At 41.7% G+C, this 18,083-nt stretch overlaps 1 protein-coding gene across 1 annotated transcript; it reads left to right on the forward strand.

Moving 5' to 3' along the window:
* On the forward strand, nt 1-4,399 carry rassf10a (Ras association domain family member 10a). The gene has a single exon (XM_044036855.1). The coding sequence runs from the start codon at nt 394-396 to the stop codon at nt 1,861-1,863; it is 1,470 nt and encodes a 489-aa protein (XP_043892790.1). The 5' UTR covers nt 1-393; the 3' UTR covers nt 1,864-4,399.
* Nucleotides 4,400-18,083: the final 13,684 nt, after the last annotated feature.

The following is an 18,083-nucleotide window of genomic DNA, read 5'->3' on the forward strand; positions in this document are numbered from 1 at the left end:
AGTCCTGGCTCTGGGACGCTCCCGCTCCTCCTGCTCCGGCTCTGTTGTGGATCTGCGCGCCGGAGCTGAGCTCAGTCTGCCGGGCAGAGACAACAGGGATGAGGTCCCGGGCTCCGGCTCTCAGCCCGGGAACAGAACCAGAACCAGAACCACAGAGAAGAACCGGGGAAATACATGGATGTAACTTTTCCGAGGACAAACTTCATGTTTGGACTTAAAGTGGAAACTTTAATTTTGTTTGGATGAAAATTACGCACCGATTTATTTTGTATTTTTTGTCGTTTAAATGTTTAAATGAACTACAAACAAAGTCTGAAAGAAATCTGACTTTTGTTGTTTGACTTTGAAGATTCACAACTTTTGTTATTATTGTTTTTTTTTCCTCTGACGGAGATGGAACCGGAGGAAGGGAAGATCTCGGTGTGGGTTTGCCGGGAGGAGAAGCTCGTCTCCGGCTTAACGAAGCGAACCACCTGCGCGGACGTGGTCAAAGTTCTGCTGGAGGACCAGAACCTGCGGCAGGGCAGCTCCGCCGCGATGCTGTCCGGCGCCCCGCAGTCCTACTGCGTGGTGGAGAAGTGGAGAGGTTTCGAGAGGATTTTACCCAACAAGACCAAGATCCTGCGGCTGTGGAGCGCGTGGGGAGACGAGCAGGAGAACGTGCGCTTCGTCCTGGTGAAGAACGAGGCGTCGCTGCCCAACAACGGCCCGCGCAGCGCGGAAGCCCGTGTGGTCCAGAGCCGGGAGAGCGGGGGTCCGGGCGCCGCGCTCAAAGGCACCGCCAGGAGCTGCTGGACCGCCGCGGCCGCCGCCGCCAACCTGTCCCAGGAGAGACAGCGACGCATCGTGAGGAAAGCTTTCAGGAAGCTGGACAAGATGAACAAGAAGAAAGAGCAGACTGTCTGTAAAGATAAAGGCTCCGTGGAGAAGATGGAGACGCTGGTGCATCTGGTGATCTCTCAGGATCACACCCTCCGCCAGCAGATCCACAGAATCAAGGAGCTGGACCGGGAGATCGAGCGCTACGAGGCCAAAGTCCACTTCGACCGCATCAAGAGACACGGGGTGAACTATGTGCAGGACACGTACCTGGTGGACTCCTCCGCGGACGCTCTCGCCGCTCCCACGGACTGCATGCGCAAAGCGGAGCGGCAGGACGCGCGGTGCACGGCGGAGGCGCTGGCGCAGTTCGAGGAGTACGCGCGCCGCTGCGAGGAGGTGGTGCGGCTGCAGGAGGAGCTGACGGAGCGCGAGGCGCTGATGGAGAGCATCACCGGCGAGATCCAGGAGGAGCTGAACCGCCGCTGGATGAAGCGGCGGCGCGAGGACAGGGGAGCGGAGGAGGCGGCGGAGGCGGTGCGCCTCGCCGCGTCCTCCGCGTCCGCCGCTCCTGCGGCAGCGCCGGAAGCAGACGTTGAGAGTTTGTCCGAGAACGAGCTCGCGCTGGAGGAGGAGAGGATCCGAACCCAGCTGGACACGAGTCTGTACATCGGCCTGAGGCTGAAGACCGACCTGGACGCCATGAGAGGAGACTTGGACCTGAGTCTGGAACTCTGGGAGACCAAGGAGGGCGAACTGCTGGACCTGCTCGCCAAAGTTGAGACCATGGAGTTAGAGCAGGTGAACAGTCACGTGACTGATGATGATGATGATGATGATGATGATGATAAGGCAGAGCTGCAGGGAGCAGCTGACACTGAGGCAGCAGCAGCAGCAGCAGCAGAGGAGAGCAGTGTTTGGGTGGAACAGGCCCGAGGTCTGTCCAAGTCCTGCGACACCAACGACGACGACTCGGACACAGGTCTGAGCTCCATGCACAGCCAGGACTCGGACAACGTGCCTGTGTGTGAGTCGCTGGTGTGAGTTTGACACAAAGTCAAAAAATGACAAAAAGAACTCAGGGGCAGAGAAATCAGTGTTGGAAATACTGGGAGCGTGGACGCTGTCGTTCTATAGCAATAATCTCTCTTATGTAGCCGTTGCACAATAAGCTGAGGGCCTTGATGCTGACCTTTGACCTCCAAGAGGAGAGTCAACAAAGTAGATCACTTATTAGCTCATATTATTGTCCTCAAAGGAGGGAGACACTCTTAGGAATCTGTCTGTCATGTTATCTCAGAGGTTTGTGTCACCTGCACCAAACTCCAGAGAGAAAATCAGTGATTTGACACCACAGCACAGAGGAGCTGTTGATCCACCGCTGCGTTCAAATGGTTCTGATTTACACAAGTGTCACAAACTGACCAAACGAGGCAGTGGCAGCACAGGAGCTCCTGAGTCCCTGAGCTCTAAAAATGCAGATTTTCTCAATGGGGTTTGGTGCACGAGAGGAAAACACTGTACAAACGTGGAAAAAGGACATTTAAGTGGTGAGATTAAGTGGTGAACATGTTCTTGAGATTACTGGCATGTAATAAACAGTTTAACAATCCCTTTAAGGTTAATGACACACTCGAGTGGGGAAGGACAACAGTGCGACTTCAGAGAAAATGCCAAATGTTGTGTCAGATTTTGGAAAAATGAAAGTGCACATTATGAATCGATGATCCCTCAGCAAAGCACATTATCGTCAGTATAAGTGTAAACGTCATATTTATTCAGTTTTAGTGTGGAACCCTCACAGCTCATTCCATCACAGCTTTCAACTATAGAGGAGAGTGGTATTGATCGTTTCCCAGAGTGTTATAATCCAGTGTTTAACAAGGAAATTCAAAGATACACATGTTATAAACACAAATAATAACTGAACCAGAGGTTGAAATCACAGGAAACGTATTATTCCTTCAATTTAAGAGAAAATACATTAGAGCATTTACAGCTGAAGCAACAGAGGCAGAGATATATCCTTATTGGACTGGGTCAAGCTTCAGAATCAATCACTGTAATCCTACGTTTCCCATAATGCAACTTGTTTCAAGTGTCAGAGATACAGAACCGTCCCCTCTCACCACGACTAAAGTGACTTTTATGTGCAACATTGGTGGAGTATGTGTGCCTTTAAATGTGGGTCGTTACCATGGTTACTGTTCTGATGGCAGCTTGTTTCCCCAGAAAGCATAATATTATTGTTCCCGACCAGAAACTACTTAAGAAATAATTAATAACTGAACATAATCAATGACAAACAAACCAGAAATGTAAACAATATCTAATTAATGTTTAAAGTCAAAGGACTGAACAATTTCTCTGTATTTGTTTATTTCATCTGATTAACAACATAATCAAACTTGATCTTCTACTAGATTTGCTTTAAAAAAATGTTTTGTACTTAGCAACAGTAGCTACAGCTATTGTTGCTAGCTACATGTTAGTATAGCTGCTAACGTCAAACACTGATACCACAACGTTTGGCTACACAAGATGCTAAGAAAAACAAACAAAACAAAACCATATGCCACCGTTAGCATAGCATTTAGCTAAAGTAACTGCTAACGTCAAACACTGATACCACAACATTTGGATAAAGTGGCTGCTAACGTCAAACTCTACTGTAAAGCCAGCCACGGTGATACAACAATAGCTGCTATTGTTAAACCCTAGCGCTACAGTGTCTGTCTACATTAGCTGCTAACTTTAAACACTGATGTCATAGCATTTAGCCGATGTAGCAATTAACATCTAGTCAAATCAATGGCGTCTGGCTATAGCAGCGGCTAATGTCAGACTGTGTGTCATACTGTGTGGTTTGACCTTAGCAGCTAATTTAGCCAAATGTGGAGACAATGATGTTTGATTTTAGCATCTACTGTAGCCAAATGGCGAGACATTAATATTTAATGTTAGCAGTTAATGTAGCCAGACTTTGCAGTATTAGTTAACAACATTAGCTGCTATACAATATATAATATCAAGTTTGCTTGTTGTGTTAAATCTTGTCAAAAAAAGAATCCCAGTCACATTGTTTAAGTGCTTCACTTTCGGAGAAACACACAAAGTGAGTCACCTGTGCTAACACTGATGCTTTCTGGAGAAACAGCCTCTTTTAGAAATCCCTCAGTGGCCTGTGTCTGTGGACACGGTGAGATTTAACTATTTTAAGCCTCGGTTCACTTTTTTTTTTTGGAACATCCTGAAAACATTTGCTGCAAAGTCATCGTGTTAGTTTTCCTTCCTGGTTCTGAATTCAAACACCTGCACACACACACACACACACAAACAAGTGTCTTTGTCCGACTGTTGTCATGTTGTCTTACATGTTTGAAAGTTATAACCTGGTTAAAAAAAAACACCTATAAAGGGACTGTGGTTTTAGCTTGTGTTGAAATAATGAAAACACACACGTGTGTGTGTGTGTGTGTGTGTGTAGATCACTTATGTCACATGGTCAGAGAACAATACAAAAAAACACACCAGTCAGCACATTGTTACTGTTAGTGTTGAAATAAACTGCAAAAACCTACTTTAACGTATGTGAGCTTTCATTCAGTGTGAGTGTCATGACTTAAATCATAATTGTAATTTTAAACAGTGAAATTAATCATTGAATTTTGATTGTTCCTCATTCTATGCCAATTAAATTGTGTTAGACAACCTTTTGTAACTTAAAACTAAAGTTTTTAAACCACTCTTTCTCCTGCACCAAAGTCCATTCAGAAAATGAGTGATTTTAGCTCACAGGACAACAGGAGAGTTAGTCTAATGCTGCCTCGCTTGGTCTGTTTAAGTCACTTGGGTAAAGCCAAATAAAAGATTTAAAACACCCGAAATTTTAAAATGAAGACATTTGAACTTCCTGATGGATGCAGCAGTGGATAAACGAACCCTGTGTGCTGTAATGCAAAATTGCTGATTTTCTCACCAGGGTTTGGTGCAGGAGAGTGAGCGCTTTACAAACTAGAGGCTGCCTAACAGTAAGATTACACTTGGTGGAGTCAAGTATGAGTAGATTTAGTGACAGGTTCTCAGTTTCAGGACAATTAGCCTCTGGCTGAGCGTGTTCTCCGCACACAGGATTGGGTTCCATGTAAAAGTTTTTGGATGGAAAGATTGTCTGCATCCCTTCAGGCTGCACAGCAGCGTCACAGTGTGTGTGTGTGTGTGTGTTTTCCGTTCTTTCACACTCGTCATGCAGAGTTGTGTTTAATCGCCGTTTCCTGATCTCACTCGTGCATGAACTCGTGCATTACTTGTGACAGGATGAAACGGAGACCACAGAGGACGGGGGCGAGCACACACACACACAGGTTATGTTACCGTTCAGTAACACACACGCCCTCACATGTTCGTCAGGGGGTCGTCTGAAAAGTGTCGAGTCACCCACACTGCTAACATCAAACACTTATACCACAGCACCTGGCTACGCTAGATGCTAACAAACCAAAGAAAACCGATCCGGTCACAGTTGCCGCTAACACAAACTCTAAAGCCACTGTGATTAGCAACACCAGCTGCTATTGTACCATACCATAGCATTAGCCGATGTAGCTATTAACATGTAATCAATTCCACGACGTCTGGCTACAGCAGCCGCTAATGTCAAACACTGATGCCAAAGTGATTAACCACAGAAGCTTCTCATCATTTAGCTAACACAGCTACTAACAATAACTAATCAATAGCAGGGTGTCTCCTCACAGGAGCTGCTAATATGTCAAAAACAATAATTAGCTACAGCAATTGCTAGCGTCAAATGTTGTGGTATTGGTACAACGTTATATCTAATCACAGTAACTTTAGAGTTTGACGTTAGCAGCTAATGTGGCTAATCACAGTGACTTTAGATTTGGACGTTAGCAGCTAATGTTGCTAATCACAGTGACTTTAGAGTTTGAATTTAGCAGCTAACGTTGCTAATCACAATGACTTTGGAGTTTGAATTTAGCAGCTAACGTTGCTAATGTCAGTGACTTTAGATTATGACGTTAGCATTCACTGTAGCCAAATGTTGAGACATTGATTTTTGAGGTTTTCTTGAAGTTTTATGATAATTCTGGTGTCAAACACAGATGGACGGAGTTGAAGTTGAATTTTAAAATATTCTCAAAGAATGTTACTCAGACAGTTTCCTGTCTGTGCAAACAAAGGTTTTACACTTACTTAATCTGTGTTTCTACAAAGATTCAGTACATCAACTCTAACAGAACCTCGGGAACTTGCCTCGAGCCCGTAAATCACTGTGAGGCATTACAGTGACACGCGTGTGTGGCGTCACTCTTCATTCCGATCATTAGAGTCCAGACGTTTCTACAAAGGTTATAATTTCCCTGCCAGTTTTCCTGGTTCTGTTGATGATGATGTTGATGACACACCTCGCTGTTCTATGTTTGGCATGTGCAGAATTATTAGAGCCTCACTGGAGTCGAGAGTTGTCTGCAGACTAAGCCTTGAATCCACAGAAGTGACTTCCGCCTGGAAGAACGTGGTCTTATGAGGAAAACACACATCAAATGTAGCTCAAGAGCTGAAAGTGTTTACTCAACAAGAACCTGAGCTTTAAGATCATCAGTGAAAGGGGGAATTCCTGAAAGCAGAAGAGATACACAGCGAGGTTGATGAGACGACTGGAAATGTGCAGATGAGACATTGGGCAAAAGGGTTTAAGTCATATTGTACTTTCAAAGTGACATTTACTAGACAAAGGGTGAGGAAATCCGGGGAAAGTTCTCTGGGTCCCGGAGCTTGAAACAGAGCCATGAAAATGATCCATGACGATAAAGGTCACCAGCTGTTCTGCTGCCTGCTCTCTGACAGGAGACAGAGACGTTAAGACTTAAATGGATGAATGAATGAATGAAGGCTTCATTATGAACATGTGAACACAACACACTTTGTAAATTGTGGAAAAACAAACAAAAGAAGTAAGAAGAAGCTTAAGCTTATTAAATCCAACCACATCTTCACTCTCTTATAACTAATGATCACTTCATATGAACATCTTGGTGACAAATTGCTTCTTATATACAAATGTGCAAAGAAATACACATATTTACAAATGCATACACAATATAAATGTAGAAGAATATGCAAGGAAAAATGTGTAGATTAATAACCTGTACCTGCAGAAAACTGGGTCACAATTGCTAGAGATTAAGTTGAACTCAAGAACAGTTAGTATTCATCTATCTTCAGGCTTAAGTGCAATAAATTATGCTTTTAATGTGCAATATTCATTTTATTTGATTCATTTGCAATTTTGTAGTTTGTAGTTTTGAAGTTTTAAGTTAAGATTAACACCTTTTCCTTATCCTGTAGCAAACTAGCATCTATCTAAGCTACCTAAGCTAGCAAACTAGCATCTATCTAAGCTACCTATGCTAGCAAACTAGCATCTATCTAAGCTACCTATCCTAGCAAACTAGCATCTATCTCAGCTACCTATGCTAGCAAACTAGCATATATTTGAGCTACCTAAGCTAGCAAACTAGCATCTATCTAAGCTACCTATGCTAGCAAACTAGCATATATCTAGGCTAACTCTGCTAGTAAACTACCATCTATTCATCTATGCTACTTAACTAGCATCCATCTATCAATGCTAGCAAACTAGCAACTATCCATCTATATTAAAGATACTTATCTATGATCTATGTTTTATAAATAGAGTTATTTTGCATAATAAATCAGTTTTTAAAATGCTTTTATTTTCCAATTCTGTCAAATATTATTACAATGACAGAATATCATGGTATAATTTTCAGTTCATTCATTTGCCGTCATAACAAATGTTGGACTTTTGTTGGAATGTTGGAATTTCTTTTCCATTTGCCCCACCCCCTTCTGACCAGACGAGATGCTCATTGGCTGTCAAGTCATTTCGAGTTAGAGGCCCCTCCCCTCCATACTTGAACTAATCAGACGATGTGACTGAGGAGCAGAGAATCAGATTACGGTGTGGTTTCCCTGAGGCGTGGTCTCATGATTGTCATCCTGCTAATCTTCCTCTCATGTTAACGTGGAAGTGGATACGGCTGTGGTCATGTGACACGGCACGCTCCATTCTAACAGCTCCTGAAAATCAGTCCAGCCCTTTGTCAAACCCGCTGTTGATCTCGTCAGTTGCCGTGATGACCTCTGGTTCTTAATTAGCCGACACTCACTCTCCTGTGTGTGTGTGTGTGTGTGTGTGTGTGTGTGTGTGTGTGTGTGTGTTCAGAGGCAGATTTGATCTCAACTGTCTCTTCTTCACTTTCTCTCCGTCTGTTTTTTTTTCTTCATATCAGCTTCGACCAAACAACCAGGTTTCACACATTTGAAGCTTTGTAACGACAACAGAAACATCTTTATTTAGACAAAGCAAAAAAAATGTAATCTCAAATTTCCGACTTTCTGCTTTGAATTTTAGAGACTTTTTTTCCTCAGAATTCGATTTTCTGACTTTAACCTCATAATTCGGATTTTGTTCTCAGAATTACGACTTTAATCTCAGAATTCTGAGTTTCCTCTCAGTGAGAATGTGTGTGTTTACACTGTCACTGGTAATGTGATGTAAACTGCAGCTTACACACAGGAAGACACTGTGTGCGTGTGTGTGTTGTTTTTGCAAAATAATTAGCATGACACTGGTTTCCATGACTTCAGAGGACATTGTCTCGACTTATATTCATTTCCTGGAGATTTAACCATAATTACTACTGGCCTAATCCTAATCTTATCCCCTAACCTCAGCCCCTTAACCTAACTTTAAAACATGTCTTCACCGTAAAATGTAATAATTTACATTAAGGTAACACACACACACACACACATGTGCTATAGGCATTATAATATTGTACCAACAATACAAAGCACTGAGTGTTTTAACAGTTGGATTATAATAGGAGACTCACGGCTGTCTAAAGTGCTGATAATCATTTATATCAGAGCTGATGTGAGACATTTACTTTGACCTTTTAATCTCTGTGAGTGACACACAGCTGGTGACAGATGTGGCTCCATTTACATTGTCACAAACATAAAAACACATCAAACATCAGCGGCTAATCCACCGTTTTTTTTCGACTTTATTCACAGAATTCCGACTTTCTGACTTCAATCTCAGAATTCAGATTTTCTGACTTTTACCTCAGAATTCCGCCTTTCTGACTTTAATTTCAGAATTCAAATTTTAATCTCAGAATTCCAACTTTGTGACTTTAATCTCAGAATTCTGACTTTCTGATTTTAATCTCAGAATTTAAATGGATGGAAATCGAGATATTCAACAGAATCTAAACAGGAGAGTGTGTGATTTTTATAATTTATTTTATTTTCTACGACCTAACCAACGGTTAGTGTGCTGCTCTGCTGTGTCCTGAAATGACCTGTCTTCTTAAAAGGAGCCAAAACAAAGAGACTCACACAATAAAATCAGTCAGATTGTTAAGATTCCAGTACAAAAACACATTCTATCAAAATACTAATATACTAATATACGACTCTTGTGTGACCTAGAGACGGTTTTAAACTGTTTTGTTTATAAAAGCAACATTTCTGACCTACATAGCTGTATTAAACCTGCTGTAATATAAATTTTGCATATCTGCAATTGAGATGTGCACATATTAGAGATAATTACAAAATAACTTATCATTTATGTAACAATAAAATAAACGTTATAGTCAAGTGTGCATCAAGAAACAGATGTAAACATGGCTGCTAGTGGAGAAACCTATTAAAATCTGCAATATCTTAAACATTTGTTTGTTTCTTTCTCTCACCTTTAAAAAGTTTATAAAGTTTATAAAGTGCAAACAGAAAATCAGTGTTTTTAACTCCGCGGACACGGGAGCTGCTGCTGGTCCACTGCTGCCCCATGTGGTCAGTTTGTGTCACTGAAGTAAGTCTAAAGAAAGGATTTCTTGCCCGGAAATCACAAAACAAGACATTTGCCCTGACCGATGGAGGCAGCAGTGGATCAACGACTCCCGTGTGCTGTGATGTTAAAATCCTCGGTTTTCTCAATGGACTTTGGTGCAGGGAAGAGTTCACGGTTTACGATATGACACAAAGTTCAAATATCCGGTCATAAAAGACTGTGTAAGGCTGAGGAAAAGTCAGTGAACGTGTTCTTTAGATATCTGACAGATTTTAAGAGGCGTGTCTTTTGTTAAGTGGCTAAAATCTGTCTGGTTTTTGCAGTGCAGGTTTTCCAGTGAGAGCGAGAGTCAGTGTGTGAGATGTACGTTGGTTTAAGTGCACGGATTATAATCTTAGAGAGACGGAGGGATAAAGAGCTTCTGCACGGAGGCTCCGCCTCCTCCTCATTAACCTTTCACCACAGCTTATGTGGAGCACTGACCCCTGAATAATAACAGCTCATGATTTATTGAGTTTATTATTCATTTAAGCAATTTTTCCTTTTTAAATTGTAGTTGTTGTTCTTCTTTTACTCGTCCACGTCGTCTCCGAAATCAGCCGACACTGAGCAAGACACTCACGTCATAAATAATGAAGCAGAGACAGCTTGTCGGGCCGGAGCTGCTGTTCTGCCACGTCAGTCTGTATTAACCCCCGGGACTGATGAGGACCGCACTTTGATTTCCACTGCAGACGCAAGAACAGAGCGGAGGACACAAGGACAGAAGACAGAGCGTGACGTCACAGATGGTTTCCCTCAAAACCTTTTGTTTAAGATTAATGTGTCTACGTTTGAAATAACATTGCACAAAATCGATCTTTATTTGCCTTTGGCTTTCTAGCTTTGTCGCTACCTGACGCGCACATTTGCTTTGATTATTCCGGATAAGTCATGGTTATAAAATGTATTAAAGTCGGAATTGTGAGATTAAAGTCAGAAAGTTGGAATAGTGAGAAAATTTTTTGGAATCGTGAGATCAAAGTCAGAAAGTCTGAATTGTTAGAAAGAAATCGGAATTGTGAGATTAAAGTCAGAATTCTGCGGTAAAAATCTTTTAGACTTTAATCTCAGAATTCCTGCTGTTTTTGTTTCTTTCTTTCCCTAATACCCTTATTATTCTGAGGTTTTGAGACAAAATTAATATTCAAGCCACAGAAAATTGGTCAAAGATTGTTAATATAAAACAGCAAAATTAAAAATAACTTGTGAGTGAGTAAATCTGAAATAATCTGCAGCTGCCATGAGCTTGTCAGTCACACACCTTAGAAAGTGACAGGCAACAAGGAAACAGATTAACATGCAAATCAGGCGGTGAAAGTGACTAAAACCCACAGCGCTTTGTATCACATGCATTAGATTCCCGGTGCAGCCGAGCTTCCACGATGTTTATTTAACCACAGGATGATTCCACGTTTATAATATGAGTTTTTTAAAGATATTTTCACGTTCAGGTGTGAAATACCACACAGCAACTGTACTTCCACATTACTGATAGGAGGTCATCGGCTTCTCAAGTTTCCTTGTGTTTTTTTATCAAGCTTTTATAGAGCAGGTGTGTACCTGCTGCATTTTTCATCCATGCTGCCAAATCACTACATTATTCCTTAAATAAAAGCTGCAGGCAAATAAATGTCAGGGACAGAATCTAAAACAAAACAGTCCTATCAAACAAGAAGAAGAAAATTGGCAGCACTGTTTTTAATTAACACAGAAGCAATAACTTCACAGGAACGAGATTTTCCAGTTACGATAAAACCGAGCCGCCCTTCAGGGACAACACTGAAGTTAACTTTCATTAAAAACAAGAAGAAAAAAAGAGTGACGGATTAACAACCTATGTGTCAGGAAACTGCCACAAAATTCCCACAATATTAGCATAAATATGCATACTGTATAAAAAAAAATGAAATAACACAATAATACAGGTGAAGGGTAGAAATACAGCAGCGTGTTGCGGCAGGAAAGACTCGGGTTACTGAGGAAACTGAAGAAGCTAAATGGAACTCAGCCATCATTCATTTGATTATTTTTTTTTACACCTGTCACCTGTTGACATTTTGGCTCATCTGGTATTAGTTGGAGTCAGTGGGTCACGTGACATAGAGGGTTCTGCGGTCTGTTATTTTTTTAAAGCTTATTTGAAGGGAAGTACTTTATGTTCTGAAAACGATCAGTGAACAACGTTATCTGAACACAACAATTCATGTAATTTGATGGAAGAGATTGGTTCACTAGGGTTTCTGTCACTAATCGACCTGTCGCCAGCCAACATGTCACTAATCAAACTGTCGCTAACTGACCTTTCACTAACCGACATGTCGCTAACTGACCTTTCACTAACCGACATGTCGCTAATCAAACTGTCGCTAACTGACCTTTCACTAACCAACATGTCGCTAATCAAACGGTCGCTAACTGACCTTTCACTAACCGACATGTCGCTAACTGACCTGTAAACTGACCTTTCACTAACCGACATGTGCTAATCAAACGCTACTGACCTTTCACTAACCAACATGTGCTAATCAAACTGTCGCTAACTCACCTTTCACTAACCGACCTGTCGCTAACTGACCTTTCACTAATCGAACTGTCGCTAACCGACCTGTCACTAAAGGAAGTGTCGCTAACTGACCTTTCACTAACCGACCTGTTGCTAACCAACCTGTCGCTAATCAAAATGTTGCTAACCGGCATGTCGTGAATCAATCTTTAGCTAACCAACATGTCACTGAAACGACATGTTGCTAGCGACCTGTCGCTAAGCAAACTGTAGAAAACAATGTTCATCTGTGAGATTAGGAAGCAAAGATACTGCAGATATGAGCTTGAGTACATTTAATCTGACAAACTTTAAACTGAAGTGCTGAATATGTTGGTGATGTGTGTATTTTACAGAGTGCAGGGCAGATAATGATGCACCTGTCTTTAATTCTAGTGAAATACGCCTGACAGGTTGTTGGCACTCGGCTCTGACGACACCCGCCTGTTGGAACTTGTTCTCCCACAGTGAACACACACACAGACGTCCACAGATGTGGTAAATGTCGTGTCCCGCACCGCTCTCACAGTGACCGCTCTCACAGTGACCGCTCTGTTTTGTCTTCTGCAGGCGTGAGAAATGTGAGGATTTATTTTTTAGTTGCCTTTCAAAACTGAAGATTTAAGACACTATGTGATTAAAAAAGAAATCGAGAGTCAGAGTTTTATTAATCCCAATAAACGCGCGGCTCTCAAGTGTAAACTGTCTTCTTCTTCTTCTACTTTTAAACGACACAGCGACAAATGACAAACTACGTCCACGAGTAGGGATACTAAACACAGGTAAAATAAGACATTAAACCAATATGTTCATTCTGCCCGGAGAAATCTAATGCCTCACCTCGTAAACAATCCAGACATTTTAAATTAAATGAATCAAGTTTATGATATTTTAGAGACTTTCCAAGGATCCGCTGGGACCCCGTAAAGGATGGTGTGGTCTTGTGCTGCTGCTGTACGGTTCAAAAACATTTCATATTCAGTGATGATCTCCGATCTGGTCATTCTCCTCTGACCTCTGGCATCAACGAGGCATTTACTCCCAGACAGAAACCATTTCCTCTGTAAACCTGACACACGGTTGTGCATGAAAAGTAGATCAGCACCTTCAGAAAGACTCAGACCAAGAAACACTGCCATGTTCAAAGTTCTTTAAATCATCTTTCTTCCTCAGTCTCAGGCTCAGTTTGACCGCGTTGATGATGGCTGATGAGATAGAAGGTGAGGGTGCTCACGAGTGGCAAGGCTGAAGATGAGGAAGACTTCCATTTATGAGGGACCAGGATGAGGACAGGATTGGAAATGAGCAGATATAACAACCATGGACAGCTCTGAGTCAAGGTAGAGATGGTTTGGACCAAGGATGTTGAAGAAAAAAGAAGACCAAAGAGAAGGTCCATGAACGGTGTAAAAAAAGGACACGAGGGAGAAGACGAGATGGAGGCAGATGATCCGCCGTGGCGACCCCTAAGGGGAGGAGCCGAAAGAGGTCGACGTAGAAGATTAAGAACAGATTAAGCAGAGAATTTCATTACTTCTGGAAACTCTGATCACCGTGACCTCAAACGAACCATCACAGGGTCAAGTTAGACGACCGTTCTCCATGTCCACTGAGAGCTGCTTCAAATGTGCAACCCAACGAACGTGTAGTCAGGACCAGTGGACGTCCATGGTTTATGTTGTCTCTCGCTTTAACTGTGACTCTTCACAGACTGGCGTGACGTCAGCGCCGCTGGTTAGTCTGTCTCGCCTCGCTGAGCTGCTTTTGTCAAACATTGATTCTTTTCTTCTCTTCTCCACTCCCTCCCTGCTGCGAGTGACAGGCCGACGAGCAGAGGAGCAGCGACGACGTGAAGAGAACAGAACCGGCTCATCGGGATCGTAAAACGCCGAGGCCTGACTTTATATTTCTCAGCGTCTTATTTCTCTTGTTTGTCTTGTGACCTCACTGTCGTTTGGCCTCTCTCTCTTTGTCTGTTTTGTTTTAATCTCACTCCTGCGACGTTAAAATTCAACATCCAATCAATTCACACGACTGTGAATGTGAACGTCCCGTCTTCTTGTTTACATTCTTGTTGTCATGCTGCGGTGTAACGCGAGCCGTACGGAAATTTGATAAGTGAAGAAGCGGCTTAGGGTTCAGAAGAATGCAGAGCTGTTAGATGGCTATCAGAGCTGAGAAGAAGAAGAAGAAGAAGAAGAAGAAGAAGAAGAAGAAGAAGAAAAAGGGTTTTTATGCAGGTGTCATAAAACAGAAGCGCGCCCATTTACAGTCATGTGAGCAGGGCGGGGTCGTCTGTACGCAGAGAGGTCAAGGTCGAGCACGATGACACAGTTAGACTGTAACTCACATTATTTTCGGACTTTCCTCACATGGTGAGAATGAACGTTACTACAAATGGAGTAAACACATATGAATAAGTCCGTGAGTATTACAGTAGAACAGTCTGATGCAGGCCATTTAAAGGGACAGTAATGTTATAAAGTACTTACTGCATGTACTTAAGTACACATTTCTGTACTTTACTTTGTTATTTATACCCCTAACAACTTTTACTCCACTACATTTCCTCCATCTCTCTTTGTTACTCGTTACTATGAAATAAAATCAGAGTTGGTATTATGGTCTGTATATACAGCTTTGCTAGTCTTGATATTCACTCACTCCACAGCCAGTTGAAAGACAGTGATTTTTATAGACAACACTAAACTGAGCAGTGACGTCAAAGCTGCACATGTGGAGAGGTGTGTGTGTGTGTGTGTGAGAGCAGGGCATGGTGCGAGCTGCACACAGGAAGTTCACGCCGACTTCAGCCTCATCACGACGGATGAATCGAGGGAAACAGATGCTGCCTTTTACTTTCCTGTCTGACATTTCCACATGTGTGTGTGTGTGTGTGTGAGATCATTTTCCTGTTCTCATCAGCTCCACCACATCTCTGTGTGTGTGAGTTTGATGTGACCTCCTCCTTCTCCTCCTCCTCCTCGATTAAAAACTGTCTCTCTCTTAAACGTGACATCACCTGCCTGAAGAGTCTAAAGGAATTCGACAATAAATGCAATAGAATAACGAGATTATATGAGATTGTGGTGACTGCAGCTTTAAAGGTCCAGGGAGTCATATTTATGACAATTCACTGAGAGAAATTAAATAAACTGGATTATTTTGGGAATTAAAACTTGCTATCCAAATAAACCTTGGCAAATTTTGCACGAGAAAAATATTCTTATTTGTCTTAACTTTTCCCTTAATAAGATTAAGTTACTTTAAGGTTTAATTAGCAGTGACACACTATAACAATGGTCACACACTCACTCACTGTCTCTTAAATCTGTTTTATTCTAGATTTACATTCTAGTTTTTAAGAAATAATCTGTTGACAGATTATTTTTCTTAAAACAAGAACAATTAATCACATAATTATGTACATGCACACATTTGGTGTTGAGTTGAGTTCACGCTGCTGCTCTTCGTGTTCCACTCCTCTACTTTCTCTGAGATTAGGTGGATTAGCTGCAACGGGCAGAATCAGGGGCCAATCATTAACCTCGGCTTCCTATCCACCTATGAACAGGAATGTGAAGTGTTCCTGGTATGAAAACTTCACGTTCAAAATATTTGCACTTGCCGCTCGTTTCTCTTTTTTCTACTCAAATAATCTGTCTTGGATTATACTGTGTGACTGACAGGGCTAATGAGGGCTGATTAAACAAGCAGATTAAATTAGCTTCTTAAAACGGAGTCAGATGATCATGATACAACTTTCACATTTTCCAAGGTCACTGGTTGGAACCTCCAGAGTTACGATCTTCTGTCCTAGCAACTAGTGGAGTTCTTTCAAGACTATGTAGCTTTGGATAAAAGAGCTAAAATGCTTAAATGTCAATTTGAATTAGTGGGCTTTGGTCTACAGGCTTCTGAGTGGTCATGGGTGAACATATTAAGCTTGATTTACCTTCAGCAGTCTACGGCACTTTTCCGTGATCCGCTGATGTCGTAGAACGTCCTCAGCTTCGCGTCACTGGTGCGTTTGTGTTGGTGTTGTACACCTGAGGCGACTTCTTTCTTTGTTGAGTTTTGTTTTAGACGTAAACAAGAACCTGAACGGAAAAACAACAATGAAATGCTCCTCAGTCTCAGCTCTCACGTCAAAGTTAAGCAACGTCTTGATCGAGCAACCAATCACACGCGGCAATTGACAAAAGACGTTTACAGATGTTCTAAATGAGAAGGAGTAGCTTGTCTTCCCAAAAGCTTTTGCCACAAACCAAGTGGAACGGATCAGTCTGGTACTTTTTCTCTAAATTGTCGTCTAAGGGTGAAGATTGAACAGTCTATGGTTTACACTTGTAAAGAATGATCAACAGATACATCAATTTATCAACTATAAATAAGTGCTGACAAGGAAGTGGGAACAGCTTGTTGGGGAAAACTAAATTAAACTAAACCAAATGAATACTTTCTTTCATTACATTACATTACATTACATGTCATTTAGCAGACGCTTTTATCAAAAGCGACTTACAATGGACTTACAATTCTTTCCTCTGGCTTTGCAGCACACATTACATTCTACACACACACTCTAAACCTGAATAACATCATTAAACATGTGGTTAAAACATGAATCAACAGTTTATTACAGCATTTACTAACGTTCAATCAATCCATCAATTAATTAATTAATGTACCATTATTGTAAAGTGTTACCACAGCAGAATAAGCACATTTCAGGGAACTTCAGAGGTAATGTTAATATTTGACTGCACTAAAGATTCTTTCTGTTTCTGTTTCCTGTAAATCCAGTTGGAGAAAAAAACTCTGTGCAGATTTTAATAACGTGTGAGCAGAAAGTTAATGTTTCTCACACAGCGATCACTGAAGGCTACATGAGCAGAGAGGTATGCGACACTCCCCCCCGCCCCCCGCCCCAACATCTCTGCCCAGGTCGAGCAGTCTGTCTTTGATCCTGAACCAGCAGGTCAAACCAAACCGTCAGTGGACAAGGTCAGAGACTCCACCGAGGACATTCCTCCACTTTTAATAGGTCACTACTGAAATACCTCACTCTGAAGAGGGAGAGAGGGAGAGAGGGAGAGATGAGGGATGAACCACACAAAAGGTTGAAGTAAAAAAAAAAATAGTCTTACCATGTTCTGTAGAGACTCCTGAATCTGGAACATCTGGATTTCCACGTAATTAACGAATAGTAGTGTTGTTAGTTTGCATCTCATCTGCGTAGAGGACACATCCGCACACATGATGTCACTTTGAATAAAGACTGGTTCTGACTAGAGCTGCAACTAATGATTATTTATTACAGTCGATTAATCTGTCGATTATTTTCTCAACTAATCGAGTATCTTCTGTCCATAAAATGTAGTTCAAATGTTGAAAAATGTCCATCAGTGTGAAATCATGATGTCTCAAGTGTCTTCTTTTCAGTTTTAATAATCTTTTTGTCAAATGTAGCAAAGAAACCATAAAATATTCACATTTAGGGAACTGGAAAAATCAGAAAGCTCCAAAAAAAAAAACCTCCAAAACCGATAATAGGTGACGATTAATTAAGTCACAGATTAACAATCGATTAATTTTTCGATTAAATCGATTAAGTTTTCTTTGTAGCATTTGTTATCATTAAACTGTTAACTGCTACAGACACGATGTGAAGCAGCAGAGACAGTCAGTGCAGGACAAAACCTGCTCCTGAATAAATAAATAAATAAATAAAACGTCTGCATCCAAACACAAAAAGAAAGTGAA

Source organism: Solea senegalensis, linkage group LG10 (genome assembly GCF_019176455.1).
Source record: "Solea senegalensis isolate Sse05_10M linkage group LG10, IFAPA_SoseM_1, whole genome shotgun sequence".
In the NCBI taxonomy this organism is placed as follows: domain Eukaryota; kingdom Metazoa; phylum Chordata; class Actinopteri; order Pleuronectiformes; family Soleidae; genus Solea; species Solea senegalensis.

Coding starts and splice junctions, on each gene's coding strand:
- rassf10a (XM_044036855.1), top strand. CDS start 394: ATGGAACCGGAGGAAGGGAAGATCTCGGTGTGGGTTTGCCGGGAGGAG.